A 22,212-nucleotide genomic window follows, 5' to 3' on the forward strand; every position below is an offset into this window, starting at 1 on the left:
ATGTTAAGAGTGAAATGAAGGCCAGTGAAGCATAGAGTGTATATGCCAACAATAAAATAAGATCCAATCAGATGACATAAGCAGAAAATGCGGATATAGGTACTTGAATGTGAATAGACCTATGTTATAGTTGGTTATATTTTATTATAATAGATATATTATATTCGGTATCGTGTAAACAGACGCTAAGTTTTAAAGAGTGTATAAGAGCTTTTGAACCTGAATATTTAAAGTCCAAAATCAGTCCCGCTGGCTAAAATGTAGCAAGGTTGACACCCAGTGGTTTGATCTGAACATTACAGCTGTAAACCCGCAATCTCCGCCTTATTCAAATACAATGTTTGTTCAAATACAGGTCAGAGGCAAACACTTAAGTTTGCTATTCCCAGTGTGGATGGTGTTCAACAGTTGGCTAAATCCGTAATAGGCAGTGAGACTGGAAACTAATTAAAAAATTATGAGGAAATTACGACTTTCTGTGCCAGATGTGAGAGCTGATTACGTTGTCTTAATTTCCTAAAAGGTGCGCCAGCTCAGTGTGATAAAGATCATTAATTTGACTGCATTAAGAGGCGGCTGGTGAGCACGTTTAAAATAGACTATGAGCAAATTGTAAACCGTCATGGCGTCCATTTATTCTGCCCCCTTCTTTTATATTTTTCCCTCAGTTGAAATGACTGCATTTAATCTGGATGCATTTCATCAAAATGATGCTCAAAATGTTTGTTTGTTTTAAATATGGATAGGGATTATAGTTCAGATTGGATGAAAGAAATTTTCCACTCTTGCATAGTGTCAGTGGTTTTAGGAGCAGATGGGTCTGGACCAGACCATGGCTAATACAACAGATGACAGACGGTGGTCTCTGGAACCAGTCTCTCACATATGACAGCCTCACTTACTGGTTTGATCTGGTCTTTCCAGTCCTCTACCATCTCTGTTCATTTGTATAAATATCGTTTTTATCAACCACAACTACAGGCAAATTATCACAAAAATCACCCAATGCTGTTAAGAATTACAAATAGATGACACAGTTGCGTTGAGGCAACATTACTTACTCACACATTGCAAAAAGTTGCTCCATCACGGATAATGACATATAAGAGTACTAGCAAAGGGAAGTTTAGTTAACATGATTAGAAAGGTCAAAAAGTCAAAAGGGCTGCTACTCATAAGCAACAACCCTTTAACATTACTCTCAAAGTACAATAAGTGTTTCTTGGTTTTTATCAAGCTGTTTACATATAAAAGACATGAGGTTATCTCAGCCTACACCCCATATTCGTTGATTATTATGCTTTAATTATACAGGCTACTCCGTTTGTTTCCGGCGTGTGTTCAGAAATTAATTTCAAACTACCGTAATTGTTATTAATAATAATAAAAAAGAGGCAAATTTCAGGTACAAAGTTGCAGGACTGTTTGCTTGCAGTAACTGAAAGTAAACTGCACTCTACGCCGTGTGGCTGTAACTAGACTACCGCCTCACACGCCAGGAGGGTGAACCGCCGGAAACAACCTACCCTGCCTTCTCCGTGCGTGAACCTTACGTGATTGACCGATCAGCCGGACCAATCGCACGCCTACTTCCCATTTCCCGCGCTCCAATCACTTGCCCGGGACGCGTACACAGAAAATTTTACGGCGCAGTCACGGTAGGTTGAGCCGACTGAGGTCCATAGAAATTTGACAGCTTCACAGGTGAGACACCCGTTCTGAGGCTGTTTCACTTTAGCTTCCAGGTTTTTTTTTTCTCTCGGAACTCTATTCACTGTGAGCCTGGGGTTGCCACAGTCAAAAAACAACCATTCGAAGTCTAATCATTCCGGCAGTATGAGCAAAAAGAAAAAGGACTGGAAGACTGAAAAAGGTAAGGCTTGTTTTGGAAAGGGGGGGAGGTGGAATGAGGCTATCTTTATCTCCATGGCAGACGGCGTGAATCTTTACCACGCCAGAAGACTGACAGACACTCTTTCTGTCTTGTCCGTGTGCTGCAGTAGTAGCCTACTTGTTTCCTAGACTGCTTGATAATCCCACAGGGCGGACTGTACAGATGTTGTAATGATGTTCCGCCTCCTGTTTGTGCAGCCGTAATGTATGTTTGACATTCGCATCAACGCTGCCGACAGAGTGCTTGCTTATTAGCTTACATTTAAGGTGCTTACAGATCTTTCTCGAGTCCTCACGTACCTGTCAGAGTACCCCACCACCCCCAACTAACAGTTCCCGTCTCCCACCTGTATGATGCACCAGCAGCAGCAGCTCGCTGAGTTGCAAACAGCATTCTCTGCAACTGAATGCCCTTGTAGGTAAACAGCTCTCTAACAGAGGAATTAGCGTGCATTAATATAAACCGTGGACTTATTCTTAAAGGCGACCACAGTTTGAAGCACACAGCGATAGCAGGTTATTGTGAAACTTTTCTCTTTGACATACAGGACAGACCTGTTGTCTGACAGAGAGGCAGAGACAGTAAGGGAGACTTCACCACTTTGTGAAGTTTACTTGTGAGTTGTAGCTTTGTAACTCACAGCAGAGCTTTTTCGGGGTAAACTTCTTTCTTTTGGCTTAGCAGCAGTAGTTAGTGTGGCAGTCACTGGTTGCATTGCGTTTCAGCCACCTTAAAACGAGCGAACAGCAACTAGACTGCAGCCACAATTATGCATGTCGATTGCACATGTAGTTTCCCTGCTATGACATGCTTATAGAGTACTTATTGAGAGAAGCAGGGCTACAAACGTCACATTAGGGGCAAATGTCCTTATCTGATCTAGCTCATTCAGTAAATGAAACCATGTTTTTTCTTTTTTGTTTTGCATTATATTGGTTGTCGGCTTTCAATTTGAATTATGTATTTGTTTTATGGTGCAGTTCAGTCTGTGTCTAATGGATGTTTCTATAAATGCTTCCAGTTTGAGCAGGAAGCACCACAGAATGAATATCAATGTCAGTACTATTGTTAATCTATGTCAAATCCTTTTAATAGGAGATCGAGGTAAGTCAAAACATAAAGGAAAGAAAAACATTTTAAACTTAAGGATATGAACATTCTTATTTCTTAAAATGCTCCTTGGCTTGGGCTAGTCTCTAGGCTTTGGAAAATCGCGCTATGTAATAACACCAAAGATGAAATAATTTCCCTCATTTTGACACTTTTAGTTTCTCTGAAAAGATCAGCCTTATTTCTAAAGTGGTTGAAAAGCTGATTTGCCACATTTACCAGAATTCTGACTATAGTAAAACTAGGGAGATTTCTGAAAAAGAATGAACAACATATAGAAACATCCATCCATCCATCCATTCGCTTCCGCTTCTCCTTTTCAGGGTCGCGGGGGGCGCTGGAGCCTATCCCAGCTGTCATGGGGCGAGAGGCGGGGTACACCCTGGACAGGTCGCCAGTCTGGCCCATATAGAAACATAACCGAGAAAATTCATGAATAAAAGACAGCATATGCTGTTCAGGCCGCAGGTATTTGGATAATGCCAGTTTTTGTAGTTTGCCTCTGTACACCACAACACTGGAATTTAAATCAAACAGTCAATACGCATTTAAAATTCAGACTTTCAACTTTAATTCAAGTGGCTTTGCATAAATTTTTTGCATTAACTATTTAGGAAATACTGTTTCCAATGGCTCAAAAGTAATTGGACAACTGGCTGATAAAATGTTTCATGTTTAGATGAGGTCAGTTTGCTCATTATTCCAGATAAAAGATCTGGCGATTAGTCCAAATGCTGAACTTGAATATGGTAACTTTTCACTGGAACTCTAAATGCGATGTCCAAAGTGATGTCAGCGGGAGTGAGGGAGGCCATCATTAGGCTGAAAAACCAAAATAAACCTATCAGAGAGACAGTAAAAACTTTTAGAGTGGCCAGATCAATCAAAAAGAATGAAAACACTAGCTCAGCCAGCTCAGCCACGCCAAAAGGTCTGAAAGACCACAGAAGACTAAGTAGATGAATTCTTCCCTTAGTTAAGAAAAACGCTTCACAGCATCTAGCAAAAACACTTTCAAGGAGGTTGGTGTATCATTACCACTGGTTACACTCATGCAGGGTTTGGCAGCAAATATCTAAAAGAGCCTGCACAGCTCCGATTGATTGGAAGAGAAAAGTCTGGAGAATGAAAGGATCTGCTCCAAATGCATAACCCTAACCCTGATCCAAAGCATAAAACATTATCCGTTGAACATAAACGTGGCAATGTTATGTCACGGGCATGTATGGTTGCCATTTCAACCATGCGCCTAGTGTTGATGATGTGACGGCTGATAGAAACAGAGGGATGAATTCTGAAGCGTAGTGGGCTATACTCTCCGCTTAGGTTCAGCTAAATGCCGCAGGGCTGATCGGACAGCACTTCAGTGTGCAAAATGAACCAAAGCATACTGAAAAAGCCATGGAAGAGCTTTTCAAGGCAAATATTCTACAACTGCCAAGCCAGTCACCTGGTCTCAACCCAGTAGAGCAAGCTTTTCAGTTAGTGAAGAGCAAGGAAGGAAACACAGTATCTAGTAATGGCCACCACTTGAAGTATTTAAACCAGTCCTTATGTTTCAAATTATGTCAGTTTGTCCCATCAGTTTTGAACCTCTGAAAATGGGGCCATATGCATAAAAATGAAATATTTAAAAGGTTGATGCAGTTTTTTTGTTAAACACCTTCAATAAAGCTGAAAGTTTTCAATCACACCCTTTAAAACCACTGGAGGCAAAATTAGAAAAACTGCCCAAAACTCATTGATCAAATTGTAATGTATGTTATATGTGTGCAGCACTGGTGACTTGCCTTTTCAGCCAGGAGTTTAGAAAACTATTCGGGCCCTTTGATTGATATAATACTACGTGAAATAATCTCATGACCTCTAACCCAGTCTTTGGAATTCTGCAAAGGACAGCAACAAAGTGCTTCACTGTAGTCCAGAGAGCCTTACTGTGTTCAACTCCAGAACTGCCTTTTTATTCATCCATGTAGAATATTAGCTATTTTAGGAGTAACAGCAGTGGGCATGAGGGAGAGAGAATACATCAGGGATACAACAGATATCCCCTATTGCTGCAAGGCCTTCAATGTAAGCCTGACCTCCTGTGATATCCTGTGTAATGATGATCCAAGGAAGCTTACATTTCTGACCAGAACATAGTCATCTCTTTTTCCCTGAATATGTAGGCTTTTATTTGTGCAACAGTCTCATAACCCATAGTGCCATTTAAAAAGAAACAATACAATGTTGATATGACATGCTTTTTATTTGAACTGTTACAGAGGTGAATTCAAAGTACACAGTGTAAACTAGGCTACTTATCTGGCAATGATTTCACAGTAGCACATAATTAGGATGATTTGCTTCTGCTTAAAATGATGTTAGTTGGTCCAGTTAATTTCGAGTCTCTAAAAATGGGGGGATTGTGTGAAAAAATGTTGTATTTCCTAAAGAATGAATGCAAAAATTTTGTTAAACCCTTCATATTAAAGCTGAAATCTGAACTTTGATCACATCTTGCTTGCCTGATTTAAAACGTATAGATAATTTAATTGAAACTTTATAGATAACTGGAAAACTTCTGGTCTTATTAGAAGAGATGACTTCATCTCACTTTGGATGGAGCAGGTCTCAATTCTAGAAATCTAAATTGTATAAATTTCCTGAGAGACCAACAAAAAACAAACCAAAAATCAACAAAAAGTAATGTAAATATAATAATTCAAAAGGATTCATAATATAACTCTCTCGACCACATCAAGGAATAAATTAATTAAATGTAGACTGTTGAGCATTAGGTCTTTCTCTTCTAAATCTCTGTTAGTAAATGATTTATTAGTTAATTGATCAACATTATTGATTTATTTGCCCTACAGAAACCTGGGTGCAGCAGGATAAATATGTTAGTTTAAATTAATCAGCACCCCTAAGTCATACTAACTGTCAGAAGCACAGGCTGAGCTGGAGGAGCAATCTTTCACGCCAGCTTAGTTTAATCAAGCAGCTGATAAACTAAAGTGCAAAGATCTAGAAAAATTCTAATTCATTTGAAAGTGAAAAACACAAAAAAACTGTTTTCCTTTTTGTTTCTTGCTCTTTTTCAGAGTTTCTATTGATTTCATTAATGTATTTTCTTTACGAAGAAAATGATAACCATTACAGGAAAACAATATTCACAGTTGACCCACAGAGCTATCATGAAGAAAAGCAACTTTATTAAATGCTGATATATATTTAGGCTCTTTCTCTCATATCGATCTTTAAAGTTTAACTTCATGTGTTTACTAGCTCCAAACCATCAACAGTCTTGCAGGAATAGAGTCGATTAGACTCAGTTCCTACAAGACTATTGATGGGGCTAATGTACCCCATTCCAACTACACTGTTCAAAGAAGTTTTACCATTATTTTTTAAATACGATCAGTTTATCTTTATTAACAGGATACATATCACAGGCTTTTAAGGTGGCTGTAATTAAACCACATGACTTACTACTTGGCTCAGGCAGGATTTATACCTTTCCTTTTATTTTGAACATTTTTTGAATGAGTAGTTGTAAAACAGGTTGGTGATCCCCTGCAGAGGAATGGTTTGTTTGAACCTGCAGCCACTGTTGGTATTAAAGAAAATGAGTCGCAGTTGTTTGAGTCGTGTCTATCTGACAGGTTCCATATTGTTCATGTAAATCATTTTGCTATGTAGATGATCTCCAGCTTTATTTATCCATATAGCCAGATGAGACAAATCAATTGTCAATCAATCAATGTCTCAGAGTGACGCTGAAAAATTAGTTTGTGCATTTATTACTATGAGACTGATCTGTTGTACTTGATTATTATCAGGTGACTCTAAAAACACTCTGAAAAGTTGTTCCAGAGCACTGCTGTAGAGTACTAACAGGGGCGATAAAGAGACACCATATTTCTCCCTCTTGCGGTGAACATTTTTTCTTTTTTTAGTTCCTTTCACTTTCTTTTCTCCTTCTACTCCTTGCTTCCTCCCCACCCCTAACGGTTCACGGCAGAGGGCTGTCCCTCTTTGAGCCTGCTTCTGACAGAGGTTTCTTCCTTACCACTATCACGATGAAGTGCTTGCTCACAGGGGGCTATCTGATTTTTGGGGTTTTCTCCAGAAGACCATCGTTTTCTGGGGCAATATATTAAGTTCAGTTCAATTGAAAGTTCACTGTGGTTGAGTACAGAGGCAAAATTACAAAAATTGTTTAACTTTTAAAATATTTATATATCTGACTGTATGTTTTTCAAAGAACTGTAAGTCGTATAGGAGTTTGTGCAGAGAAAAAGCAACACAGAGCTTTGAAGAGGGAGGACTAAAAGCTTGGACTCATCCACGAAGCCTGCACTGAAATAATGCTCATCTGATAGGCGTGCGGTGTCCACAACTGCCAGTTTATAGCCATAACCAATGGCTAAACACCCTTCATCACAACGCTACTGATGAAGGGTCTGTCTCATGACAGGTCCAACTAACTTGTGAAGGAGAAGTTCCTCATTCGCATCAAGGCCTGAAACTATTACTGATATGGGTGGGGGCCGTCAGTAAAGCAAGAGCACTTTTCTATGATTTTAATTACGAGAAGAAAAAAAACTATATTAAGTTAAAGTGAAGGAAGGATGTTTGTGGCTTTTAACATAAATCAATATTGCACCTATTTGTGCAAGGACTACATTTTTGGCCTGTTTTTATCAGTTATTTTTTTAGTAAAACTTTTTATTTTCTCTAAAATGTGTGCAACTTGTCTTCACAGAGAGACTGCTCCATCTAAGTTTGGATGACAGGCGCAAGGAGTATCGTCGTCAAGATTTCATTTCTCTGGACAAGATACCAACCTGGAGAGAGAAAAACAGATGTAAGTGAGGGAGTGTGCCATTTGGGATGCTGAAGTGTTTGAAGTGTTTGTAAGTGTGTGGTCGTACACATTGTGGTAATTTTTACAGCTCAATCAGAAACCAGGAGTGCTGTTTGTCAGAAAAGCTGGGTCAGCACAAGTACAATTAATTGTAGCTAAAAATTTAAGCTGAACAGATGTACTCTGATAATTTCACTTATCTAAAATATATGTATTATCTATCTTTTTATTTTTTGACCATTTCAAAACCTAAATGAGAAACTGGTGTTGGATTATGTAGCCGTAACAAAATTAACCCTAGACAATGGCTGTGCTACATGAACATTAATCAATTGAAAGAGACATTTGTAAACAACAGTATGTTACTTAGTCTTTTTCTCTCAAACTGTGGACTACTGCTCTCTATTGATAGCTGAAACTTTGGTGCTCTGTCACTTGCTGAACAGAGCAGAGGCAGAAAGACAACATTGTGCAGGAACTTGTTACAAAATCGTGATGTCAGAGACCCTTTTCCTTTAAAAAATTGTTGCTAAAATGGTGTGAAGGGTTTCTTAATCTGGCCAAAAAGGTAAACTGAAGTGGTGTGGTTAGTATTGTGAAAAAGAAAGATGCCAAAATGGAAATGCATTGTAGCACACCTTTATTGCTTCCATAGCAATTGAGAGAGTAAGGATCAGCCAGCGACTGCTAATCAAATGCAATTTAGTGGATGATCATCACATGTTTAGCCAGCTCTATAAAAACAGAAGTTTTGGCTTAATTCCCTGTTTTTAGCTGACAGAAGTGGCAGCCGGTGTGGTCTTCTGCTGCTGCTTAAAAATTTAAAGTGTTGTGTGGTCAAAGATACTCTCCTGCGTACCTTAATTACTATAATCGGTCATTTAAGTTGCTGTTACCTTCTGGACTCATTTTCTCTTTTCCTGACAGTTCTTTGTAAGATTCTTTTCAGAGTCTTTTCCATCCTGATGCTCAGTTTTAACTTTAGCAGGTTGTCTCAACCATCTCTACATGCAGAATGTTTCTGAGTGGCTAATTAGATATTTAAATTAACAAACAGTTAAACAGGCATATCTAAAAAAAAAGTCCAGTGAGTTTATTTTCCCATATTCACCCATATTACTTGGACAGAAATTGTATTGATTTAAAGTTGGAATTAGTGTATTTAATTAACATTACAATTCACAAAGCATATCAAAGTATGATGTAAAATAGAGATGCAAGTGAAAGATTATGAGAAAAAATTTTTTAATTGTGAAACAGCGTGATGGAATATGCTGTAATAGTGTCAGAAATAATAAGCAGAACTCATTTAGATTCAGAAAGCTGAATTATATTTTCTTAATGTATAAAGCTACCTTTAAATGGCACATTTAAAAAAATAAGCCATTTGTTATGTAAAAAAATGTCATTTTAAAGTTGAAGATAAGAGTTAATGGAAGGCTTAATATGTTAATATTATAAATCGACCTGTCATTCAGTATGTGACTGTGTATGCTGTATGTGAAGCAAGAAGCAAAACTCATTGTTAATAAAAACCAACACAGGCTTTCAGATGGATTATAACAAAAAATCTGCATCAAGGAAAGCTGTTTATTTTTATTATTAAAAGACACTGTGAAATGGTTATAAGTGAACTTGTCTTGCTTGTCCACTGTACTTAACTGGTTCACAACAAAAATCAATACTACACACTGCATCACACAAGTATTTTTAGACAGCTTCTACAAATAGAATAAAAATGTGAGTATTGATGTATAGGACACTGGAATCATTGACAAAGTGATCCTTACAGTGTTTGTTTTCTTATTTCAGGTGATGACCAAGAAGATGGGAACGAGCTGACAGGCGGAGGAGGGCTGAGTGATAAAGTATCTCTTTACAAAGGAGATATTACCGTCTTGGAGGTGGATGCCATAGTCAATGCTGGTAGGCACTCTGTTCTCTGACCTTTTAGAACAGGTGGATGGTGTTTGATGCTTGAAGGCTGTTAAGTTGTCCTTGGCTGCCCTCTGCTGTTAAGACTTGGGAAATACTGGTTGTTATGGCATTACACAGTGATCAGCATGACTGAGACAAATGTTAAAGTACACATCTGCTCTTGCTGATCTGACTGTCCGAAAGTTAAAATACAGTGCTGTTTAGATAGTAATTGCAGCTCATGGTCTTTCTCGTGAAAGTGACAGACAAGGGTTCACGACCAGGAGCTTTTGGTGGGGTTTATCTGGTTTGTCAGTGATGCGACAGATCTGTCAGTGATTATTCAGTGCTGCTGCTGTTGGGGAAAACAACATAAACATCTTTCATAGTGAGTGAACAAAATAGGATGAAGAAAGGTTAGCAGAAATGGTTTTTTTTTTCATTATTGCATCACTGTTATATAATATTCTGCATTCTGTTCACACGCAGAGTTATAAGTGTGGAAGAATTGCTTTACCTGTTGCTACAGCTGATCCCGAGGACAATTTTTCAGCTTAAAGTTGTGGTACCTCCATAACTGTGCAGGAGCAGAATATTAACATAGTATATATTGGATTTCTGTTGTTTCACAACTTTTCTCAAAAAGTGTTTGCAAATACGTTCATATTCTCATTAGAGTCTACTAGGCAGTGTTCACCTTGTGTGAAATTAGTGCCCTATAATTTATGCAAGATTAATAGATGTGAAAAACAGACTGCTCCGTCGGATGAGGCTAATGAACTTAATGTATTATGTAAAAAGCCATGCTGATGAGGTTGGCATGGCGTCAGCATTATGTAAAAAGAGTATAACTGACATGAACCTTAATCTCATGGCTGTTGTGTCTCTTCATCAGCATGCTGACCTACAATGTATCACATGCATTATTATAGAGGTCAAATAGATTCTCCTGCTAGTTTTATTGTTGCATGTTATGTACTTTGGTGTTGTGACAGAATCAACTAATTCTGATACAATATATTAAAAAACATTGCTATTCAACACTATGTTTGATACTATGGTGAGGAAAAGGGCCACAACATTGAACTGTGCTCAAAGTTTGTTAGATTGAACTTTTACTAAAAGATACTTTTACATTACGTTTACATTAACGAAAGCTTATTGAGGTACTTATCTGCACAACTACTATGTGTGTTCAGTGTATATACTTTGATATAGATAATCAATTATTGCACTCAAAAATGATTCCTTGCCCTCATGAACATGACACAATAACATTGCATAAAATGCAGCCAAAATATTTTAAAATAAAGGTGTGTTTTTTTCAAATAATTAATCATTAAGGAAAACGTGCCTACTGTAAAGTGAGTGTATGTTCCATTTGAACAAGATGCCATTAAATTTAACATTTTACTTTGTGCTTACATAAAAAAACATGTAAAATTGACATGTAATCAAATTATTTAAAATCTGCATTTTGGGCATACATATTTTTTGAGTATAATGCTGTAAACATACTGTGTATCACATACTCCCATGACAGTCAGGAAACTTCTCTTTCCAATTTTACATAATTTTACTGTTTAAAATTGTTACATGTAAGTCTGTGCCCTCAAAATGAAGTATTTAGGTTATGGATAAAATGAGCAGTGCTTTGTGGCTGGATACTTAGGGCACACGAGAAGAGAAAATAAGGTTCAGGATGCAACGTTGCAGGTTTTTGTTTTACACTGTTTAATGCTATTGCAGCAGAGGAAGGTTGTTTACTTCATCAGCTAATGCAGCCAGACATCCAGGCTGTGATTGAGCAACATGCTGGCTAGGAGGCAATTGATTCTGGTTAGCAAGCTGTCAGAGGGCTTGAAAGGTCAAATGAATTGCTGAAGCCTTTTATAATTTTTAGGTCTCAGCATTTGGCCCTCTGTACCTCTATTCATACTGTCAAGCCACTCGTCTTTGTACAGGTGGTAGCGCTGATAAGAACACAGTGATGGACTTTACTGTCCAGTTTTGTTTACAGTCTGGGGCAGCTTTGCACAGTAGTTTGTTATGAATGGGAATGTTAATGTGAATGGAAAGTTCCAGTCCCAGTGTTTTTGTCACTGGTAACAAAACATTTTACAGGATGACATTGTGCTATATAAATATTGCTGGCAAACGATTTAGTTGAATAGGCTGCACATGCTCTTGGTCCTGCGGATCTTGCCCAAATTTTTTGTGACTAACACAGTTCTGAGCAGGCATTGTGGATGTTGAGCAACATGCACTGATAAGATCTTTTGGATAGCTTGTTCAACTTCTTGCCTTTCATCTATTCAATGGTTCCAATCTCTGGCCTGCAGTACTTCCATTTTCTCATGCTGTTTTTCACTTAGGCTTGGCACCAGCAGACTGCTGTGTGTGAATTGTGGGAGTTTTTGAAAGTATTACTCACAAGCTTAATAAACAGTCCGAATGACTTTTTCTCACCACGGTCCAACGTGATTTACAAATTGAGATATTACAAGTGCAAATTGTAGGTATATGTGGAGGTTGGTGTGAAGGAATACATCTTTGTGACCCCATATTTATTTAGGGTAGTAATTATGCCCTTTGGTCCATTTATTTGGCTGTTGTGCTGGGCTGTGATGTGATATGGAAGACACAGCTCATTATTTATTATGGCATACCTTAACTATTACTTTAAAACTGCATTAGCATTGTGTTCTCCAGGTTTGGCTCACTGGAATCACCACTGGCAAAATTCTTGCCTTTCATTGCAGTGATCAGCTTGTTAAAGCTGACACATTTGTTTTAATTATGTTACATTTTCATCCATTTCTTAGGGAAAAGACTTTACAACAAGATTTTGTCTCGACAGCAGCAGTATGTGGCTTATAAAATGAGAAATGTCCAGCTTGGCGTTACCTGTTATGGCTTCTGCCTATAGCTTTAAGAGGGTGTCAAGTTGCTTTATGTGCTCCATTAAAATTTAATTATTGGGCTCATTGAGTTTTTAATTCTTCCCTAATTCTGTTTAGCTGGAGGTTGCACAGGAGGCGCTTAAACTGTCACCCGTGTGCGAACCTGTGGGAGGTGGTGTCAGTTAAGTGCAGGGTTAGAGGGCAGAGCGGCTATAGCATGACACGGTGAGTCAGGCTGCAGCATCTTGTCCCAGCAGATGTTCAGACTTAGCCCAGAGTATATAATGACCCTGCTGTAAAAGTGATGTTAGACCACACTCATGGTCCTTGCAGTCCTCTCGGAAAACATAATGAAAATGATAGGAATGGGTACAGATGCAGACATACCAGTTAAAAATAAAAATCACACAGTTTTCTAAAATAAAGTGAAACAGATGAAAGTGTTTAGGGTCAGGTATCGTCTATTTAACTGAGGAAGACCTTTGCTGTTTCTCCCTACATATTGAAATTATCACAAGTATCAAATGTTTTGATATAATTTAATCTTTCCACATAGATCTCAATCAAGGCTGAAGGTTTAGTCACTGTTCCTAATGAGCCATTTAGGCAGTCTCTGTGACGGGAAGTTCCTTGTGCTTTGGAACATTGGTTGTTTTTTATTGCCTTTTAAATATAAATTTAGATCAATTGGGCATGCTCAGTAGTGCCACAAAGCATGATTGGATATAATTACGTCACTGTACCATGCAGTCCTCCTTTCTGGGTCATATCCATCTGTGTTGCTTCATTTTCTGTTAGAGTTTTTCATGTTCTTATGTCAGGATGCTTTGTTAGTCCTCTAGTTTTATGCTGCCCTGATTCAAAGCACTTTGTGCCTGACTCTGGAAAGCAACCGCATCACATAACTGGGCCTCCTCCGTGTATTTCATTGGGATTTCTTTGTTCATAATGTTTCTCTTTCTTCTTGTGTGAACATTTCTTTCATCTGCCCACAGCTGTCCAAAGAACATATTTTCTCAGAAGTGTTGTGGCTTGATAACATGCATTTTAGCAAATCCTAGTCTGGTTTTATATTTGTTTGTATATATATTATTTTTTTTTACAAATGAGTTGAGGCTGCTTTTATCAAAAAAGCAAAATGTGGTGTGACTGGAAACCATACAATTTTTTTTTGTGGTCATCTTGTTTATGTGTGTTTTCAAGATTTATAACTAACAACTGGCAAAGCTCTTTAGACTTATTTTTGAATATGCTTGCATTTTCTTTCTTCCCAATCTCCTCAGACAACTCTTTCATCTTCTTTCTCTTGTTCATGTTGTTGTTGGTGCATGCAGTGAAACTAAGAGCACAGTGATTACTTTTCTCCTTTCAAAGAGGCTGAATGACTAATTATAAGATTGAAGACTCCTGTCAAAATAATTGAAGACAATAGCCCGCTATGTCACTACAATGCAATTGCTTATCACTACGTCTAATGGTGATAAATAAGGTTTTTCCAATAATAGCCTTCGGGCTACGTTAGAAGATCTTTTGAGACTAAAAATGAATTAAGCTCTTTCACTGAGTATTTGTTTTATTCTATGACAAACTGAAGGTTTGGAGGTAAACATGACAAAAGGGCTTTTAATTTCATCTCTGTGAGGATGGGGAGTTATGTCAGCCGTGAGCGGCACATTTGCTCGTGTATGACTGAGAGACACACATCCTAAAATCTGGATTTGCTCAGATTTTGGCCCTGTGCAGTTCTAATCCTGCGAATTCCATTAGTATAAAGATTTGCTGCCCAAATTTTTGTACTTAGTGCATTTTTCTTTTTTTTTTGTATAATAACTGTAGCATGATCTTTTGTTTTTTCAAAAAAATACCCAGCAATTTCTCTGATTGCTAATTCACTGACTACAGTAGACTGTGTAGACCATGGTTAAATTGATAGCAGGATGATAAATGGAAAGAGACAACTATCACAGTTAATCAAGCCTTGCTTCATAGAAAATTACAGGGTTCACTAAAAGTGGGTGTTAAATTTAATGTATATAATTTATTTTGGTTTTAAATGGCAAACACAAGAAAATATCGGCCTTCTTTTTTTTCTGCTCTTGTCTTTCTGGATGGAGTTCACACGAGTGTCACCGCCCTCTCAGTTCAGAATGAGATAGCGAAGATAGCAGTGCAAAGTAAAAAGGACCATTCTTATCATGATGACTGTGGTAATTATGCATATGGGGTTGACTCCTAATCCATTACCTGCTGTAAACCTTCCCATCTTTCTGTATTGGATCATTTTTTTACAGCAGCCAATTTAATGTGCATAGAAAATCTAGTTATGAATGCCATAAAGAACCTGAATGGTTTGAAATGAGTTCAAGAAATTCAATTGGTATTCAGTTGTATGGGGCCACTTGTACTGCAGTCATCACAGATTTGATGAGAGCAGTGACCCTCGGAGGGCAGAATAGCACAATCCAGTAGAGATTGACTTTTATATATCTTTTTGATATGCCACCGATTCAAACAGTGTTCGCCTATGGGGGTTGCTTGGCACAAAGGCAGCGTTGTTTACTTTCACGGTCATTCATTCATAATGTATGGTACAGAATCCTACATGTTCTGGTGTGGTCAATAGTGAATAGAATACAATCTTGTTCTGTGGTGAAAGCAAAGTAATATCTAGAGGTACAACGCTTTCTTGTATAATGTTTTTTGAGCCATTTGTGTGGTTTTTTTTTTCTTTTTTAATCCTAAATTTGAAGCAAAATTTGGATGATCAGCAAATAAATGCATGAAAATAATAAATAGTAACATTTGCAAAATTTGAATCATCTGACATTATTGTCATGTTACATAATTCAGCTGCCGCAGGCGTGGATATGTAAGATTTTTTTTTTTTAAGAGTAAAGAAAGTAGTGGTTCAGGTTCGTCCTTCCCCCATTTATTGAAAACCTCAGTAGCTGCTGCGGCACTGCAACAATGCGCGATAATGGTGTGTAATGTCCAGAGAATATTATGTCCTTCTCTGAGGCAGAAGCTTTAATGGAGACCACGGCCTTATTTATTTGGGAATGACTCTGAATGCTCTGCTAATATTTTAGCCAACAAAGAAAGCGACTTTCCAGAATAAAAAGGTGGCGTCTTTATTCTCTTGCTGAACTCTCAGTCTGTAGATAGACACTAAAATGACAGACTTTTCACTGTTGCTCTTCCCAGCTAGGGTGCCTTTAAAGGTCTGGTTGCAATATATGTCTACATATTCTTCTTTTCCGCTTCATGAACTCCTTATTTTACTGCAACTAATATATTGCTGGGACTCAACATCACTTTTATCAAAGGGAGGATTTTTTCCCCTCTTATATTGAATAGTTTGTCCCAGCTTATAAACCAGTATGGATACCTGACTGTGGCATAACATGCCAAACACTGGTGTGAAATGTACTATTCACCTTTTACTTTAGCATTTTCCTGTGACTGATAAAGCCTGAGGTATCTGGTTTTGTTTCCTGCTGCTGATGGATCTTGTCAGCGTAGACTCTTCATTAGATTTGGTGTCAGGCCATGGATGTGCTGCACAGCACACTCAGCCCCTGGAGAGTCTTGCTCAATAGGCCTATCTGTCTCTCTGCAGATTCACACCCTGCGCCATAACCTCCCTGAGTGATGCGGCCATGCTCACAGCAATATGACTGCAATTGGGGGTCTCTCAGTCTCTGTTTGTTGACGCACGCACATGCTTGTGCACACTCGCAATCACACACACATTTGTAGCCTGTCTTTAAGGCACTTCAGAGGCTTTTTGGCCTACATCTGTTTCCTAGGCACAACCCATAATGATAACTACTACTTGCCTGATTGAACCTCAACCTTATCTTGACATAAATGTAAATGATTTATGTTTAAGGAGTAGATTTTAGTCCCCAGAATGGAAGACATTCCCAACAATGTGATTCTGTAATAGTGCAAGTGCACACACACACATGCACAGTACATAGGAAACCACGGCAGAAGGGTGGTAACTTCTTGAACAAACTTGTGATTGTTGTGCTATCACACCAAGAATGAAAATCAATGCCTCTGGCTGAGAGAACTTGCTGCTCTGATGAACAGTGAAATGACTCCGGTGAGTGGGTTGCATTGGGCCCTGCACTAAAAGGTCCAGGTAATCGTATCACCTCTGAGTGAGGTACGGCACAAGGACAGGGTTTTCCCTCACGTCACTTCGTAAATGTGAACTGAGGCGACAAACCAGCTGACGAGCTTCCCCTTCTCCCGATTTCAGCTCGATTTCTCCCCTGCTAGCATCCAGTGATGATCCGTGCATCCCTTCGGCAGCAGTGTTTGCTCATCATCGCTGTTCACCTGATCTCTGTGCCAACCTGGCCAAATAGAGATAATTTTTCATGAGGTGTTGCTAATGGAAAGTAATCATGGGAATCTGTGCTGTCAGTGTGTGTCCATCTCCCACTTAGAGAAATGTCTGCAATTGCTTGGACCGCTAATGGTCTATGACCGTATTGAGCATTTGGGAGAATGAGCCTACCCTTTCTTCCCAGTCATACATTTTGTGACCCACCCACACTTGAAAACATAAAAGCCGCACATATCCGCACAAAGCGAAGAACGTGAAAGTGTGGCTGGGATTTTTTGGAGACAGTTGCCAGTGCTCACGAGGAGACCTGTCATTCAGGTCAGGCCTACACTCATCTCCCCAGTGGAGAGGAAACTTCACTGAAAGTCATTGTAGGTCAGAAATGTTGCAGTTTGCTTTCTCGCTTTTCTTCCTAATCTGTTGTCTCTGTTCCTGGCTCTCATGACACAAACCTCTCACAGTACCTTATGCCTTTTGCTGTACACATGCCAGATTTTGCCCACCAGGCCTAGGATTAATCGACAGGGGCTGATAGGACCATGAAAATTGAAGATCTTTGAAAAATAGTAATAACAGTAGAGGTCACTTACAGAATACAGCAAGGCACTTATCTAGTAAAAAAAACCCAAATGGCCATTTTTATTTTTTGTTAAAATAAAAAAGTACTTTAAGTGTTTTCATAAAAAACCAAATGCTGTGCTTTTTAAGTGGCTAGGTAGAACATGATGGTTACAAATGACTCATATCCTATCCCTAAGCATACACTGCGAGAAGGACTGCCTGCCTCCGTGTGTGTGTTTATGTGGGGTAAGGATACGAGCCTCTCAAGTGGATGAACTGACTCATTTTTAGCAGCACAAAGCAGGTAAAAGTTCAGTGTAACTGGTAACATTGAAACAGACCACCAGAAGAATGGATGCAGTGCTCATGGAGCTTATCTGTCTATCGACCTGTAGGGGGCACTGTGGATCCATTCAAGTATCACTCACATCTTTTGATAGCAGAGTTAGTTTGAGAAGTGGGATGACTGAGCTGGTTCTGCATTTCACATAGATAAATCCCCCTTTTCTGCCTTGCTTTCACAGATGTTTCTTTCGAAATGTTTGCGGTGACAACTGGAAATTCCATCCTACACATTTTCGGCATCTGCTTCTCAAGCAGGAGAGAAAAATGCCCATAATTGTGCTGTTTTTGGAAACAGAAGCACTATTTTAGAATAAAATAAAACCCTTTACAAAACAGATGTTGATTTTGGTGCTCGGTACAAGGTTTCAGCTGTTGGACTACATTAACACCGAAGAAGCGAGAGTGTGTCTGTGCACGTCCGTGTGGAAACGGTAGAGATGTGAAAAAAGCAGCATGTGTGTAGCTGAATGCACGGGAGAGAGAGTGAGTTCTTGTGTCTATAAGAGAATGTGGAGAGATGCTGGGTGAGACTAGCTCTTTACTGGTAGAGTGGAGCAAGGGTGAAAGGAGAGGGTTGGAGAAATCATCCTCTGATTGCTGGCTGTTTCCCTGCACAATCCCAAGGCAGTGTGCTCTGCTTTGTCATTAGCAGGCGATTCACTGGTGTTCTCGCTACCTGTCTTTGAACATCAAATCATTCTCTCTTTGTTCTTATATTTTTTGTAGTTTCCTCATTTTCTGTTTCATTTTGTCTCAGTTAATATGTATGCCTGAAAATGCTGGAAACCTTTGCAGAAACAAACAAATGCACAGCATGTACACAGCCAGCCCAGAAAAGTGTGCACCTTAGCAGAAATACTGATGAGCTACTTGGTTACAGGCCGGCAGTGGCACGGTTTTTCTATAATGGCTTTCTATGTATAATGGCTAGGTAATGGTAATGGTCCAGGTAATGAGCAACATAATGTTACAAGTAAGTAAAGGAATATAAAGTTCCTCCAGACACTCCGTTTTATAATTTCATGCTTGGGCTTCACAGTCTCAGTTTTTTCAGAGGGGAAGCAATAAGAAAGAATCATGCTATACAGCATAATAACATACCACAAATAAAACAATCACATGCAGCGTTACTGAGTGACTAAATCACAACTTCATGGATTCGTGAAATTATATCCTCTTCACCATTTTTCTGCTTGCTAAACAGAAAAAAAGACTCGTATAGAGGACCTCTAAGCAAGTCAAATGAAAGACTGATGCTTTCCGAGCAGCTTTAAATGAGAATGCAATTCATAACCGAGGGCAGTTCATTCAATATTTGTGAGTGTTTGTGAGTGTGCGTGTTTTCTCTGAGGAATCGGGGAGGGGGCCGCATTCATAAAAGTAGCTCTCAGCTGGCCATTTTGAATGCGTTTCAAAATAACTGTTGTTTTACTCTGCCTTTAAAAAGTTTTACTTGAGCGATATCTCTCAGAGGAATATGGTGCTGTTACATTTCCAGAAGCGCATTAGTAAGTTCTTCTTGCCGCTAACTAAACTGTTACAGATGGGAGTAAACAATTCCAGTTCACGGAAAAGTATATTAAAAAAAAAAAAGCATAATTTCTTGCATTGTAGCAATGTATGTAATAACAGCGATAGTTCTCAGAATAAGCCTCTGGGTTTCTAAGTAGAATAATTCTGATGTTAGCATTTATTTTGTCAAAGCCATTATTGTTAGATGTTTAACAATTCAGTGTTTATTCACATTACTTTCTTTCGTGTTACAGGTAGTTTTTGCTCAGCTGTAACCTGCAGTTTGTTTTGTCTCATTTCCTATGCGAGCAGCAGCAGCAATGGTAGTAGTAGTAGTAGTAATAGTAAACATTATTGCTTTAGCAGATTGCATTGCGACTTAAGATGTCAGCCAGCCATCATCAGTCTGTTTAAATGAGAGGCCCTATTATGTTGGAGATTTTTATAGCGCGTTCTTTTTTTTTTTTTTTTCCCCTCTTCACCAAATTATGTTTTATAGCAGCACTAATACCACTGAACCAGAAAATACTCACATTATCGTAAAAAATCACCCAAGGTATGAGAGAGACTCTTTCGATCTCCTATAATGAACCTGGTTCATAAAAACAACAGCCAAGATTGAAACAAATAAAGCGTGCGTTCAGAACAACATAACTTTTATGCGTTTTGAAGCTGAAGAAGAAGAATCATAAGAATAATGATAATAAGAGGAGGAAGAAGAAGAGTGGGGACATTAACGTCACAGCATTATGTTGTGGTTTTGGAAAGCACTTCTGATTAAATTTATCGTTGTGACGAACTGACCTGTGATGATTTTTAATTGAGTGCGCTTCATCTTTTTGCCATTTATAATGAAAGGCACTCTTTGGAAGTGCAGCGATCGGCAGACGATCGGCAGATGCTCTCAGGGGCTACATGGCTGTACGGATGTTGCCCTTGCGTATGATAATGAAGCACTGACTGGACATCCTGATGAAATGGATTTCCTCTCTGTTGACACAAGTGATTGTGTGGTTACTGTAAGGCTTAGAGAATGTGGACTCATTATATACAAAGACCTTTGTTCAGCGGACTGGTACTAGACGCAGGCGATGTTCTGTTGGTTATGATGAACGGTAAGCTTTATGTGAAATGTCCCGGAGATATGATTTTATTAGGCGTGATTGAGTTATTATTTTGAAAGGCCTTACAGCTTACAAGTCAGCGTTTGATGTAAGTAGGCTGCAAACAATAAGAACTAATGAACTGCATCAGTTTTCCCAAACTGGAACCCATTTGGGCTCACTTATGACAGAATGATTGCAACCCTATTCATTGCAGACTGTTTTGGAAGAAGGTACTCCATACTGCAAGGATTTATTTCTTCAGTTGGCCATTTAAGACAGCAGTTATTGTAACAAGGCCATGGATATTGAAATTTTTCAGTCAGATGCCTGACATGTCATGCCGTCTTACAAACTCCCCGGAGGAACAAAGTGATTTTAGATTGACCGGGAAGACCATGAGATTGGATATTATACTCATAAAAGTGTGATGCATGAGAAAGAATTTTTGAAAAGAGGAGAAAAAGAGAGACTTGAACGAGAATACTTGTTCCTTAAGTGCCAGTAAGTGGACAGGGGGTTAATGGAGCTGGGTTCACAGGGTTGCATATATAAAGTAGTTATAGACAAGCTGATGATTTGTTGTGATGTACCTGGGGGAGCGGCGAGACCTGACTTGGAGGTAGTGTGACCTCAGACAAACTGCATTTGTTTAACCTCACTCAGCTGTGGAGCTATAATGGGATGATGGCTTCTGTCATTAGAATGATGAAATGGATAAATAAGTGGCTTTAGTGAAACCCACTCAAGTAAGGGGCTTCAATTTGGTTGGCCTTTGAAGCTATAGAAATAATTTTATCTCTTTTAATAGAAACTTAGTTCTCCCCCTCACCCCCCAACCATGCACAAACAAAGCAGATTAACTTTTCCAAAAGGCAAAGGCTATGCTGTGTGCAGCTGAATTCACAATACTGCAGATGGCACTGGGTTTTGTTTTCCACTGGATAACCCCGCCAGGTCAAAAACAGCATCTTATATAAGTTAGAGACGAGTAGATGCATGTATGGAAATGAGAGAAGGCATAAAACATAAAAATATAGATATTTTACCTTGTCTGCATAGCAGCAAGATCTCAGCTCGGTTACAGCATTATTGTGTTGTGCTACAGCTAATTATATCTCAAGCTGGTGAAACTCGGACTGTTATAAATGGTCAGCTTATAAGCAGTTTGCACATAATTCTTTGTTTGATATGACCAATAAGGAAGTGATCCTTGTTTTTCTTTTCTTGCCTCCTTTTCTGCCACGAGCAGGTGCTGATTAATCTGCAAGCAGGAAATTTGATGAGGATGAATGTGGGAGATATAAAAAATCTAGTGTTTGTCATAGTCATGAGGTGTTTTTTTTTGGTGTGTTTTTTTTCATAGCTTTTCTCACTAAGACAAATGTTAAGCCGCTGTATACTCGTAGGTATAATGAAAAGCTGAAGGCAGAGAACTGGAAAGAATACATATAAGAAGAAATGAGAGGAGACCGAGAGGAGACTTTGTCTACTCTCAGCAGATTTAATTTTTCATGCATTCTGGATAATCAGGTACCACATGGCCATCCTCCTGCCACTGCATTCCCCAAGGGGCTGCACTATGTAACTGATGAAACATGCCATGTCAATAGTGGAAACAAGTTGGATTTAAATTGTCTGACCAAAGGGGT

At 38.8% G+C, this 22,212-nt stretch overlaps 1 protein-coding gene across 1 annotated transcript in view; it reads left to right on the forward strand.

Annotated features, from left to right (window-relative positions):
- Nucleotides 1-1,648: 1,648 nt before the first annotated feature.
- macrod2 (mono-ADP ribosylhydrolase 2) overlaps nt 1,649-22,212 on the forward strand; it is a 397,426-nt gene continuing 376,862 nt past the window's right edge. Inside the window, exons 1-3 of the mRNA XM_031737688.2 lie at nt 1,649-1,873; nt 7,758-7,859; nt 9,672-9,785. Of these exons, the coding sequence (XP_031593548.1) occupies nt 1,837-1,873; nt 7,758-7,859; nt 9,672-9,785 (253 nt within the window). The 5' untranslated portion in view covers nt 1,649-1,836. The remainder of the gene's footprint in view (nt 1,874-7,757; nt 7,860-9,671; nt 9,786-22,212) is intronic.

This window comes from Oreochromis aureus, linkage group 13, assembly GCF_013358895.1.
Source record: "Oreochromis aureus strain Israel breed Guangdong linkage group 13, ZZ_aureus, whole genome shotgun sequence".
NCBI classification, from domain to species: Eukaryota; Metazoa; Chordata; class Actinopteri; order Cichliformes; family Cichlidae; genus Oreochromis; species Oreochromis aureus.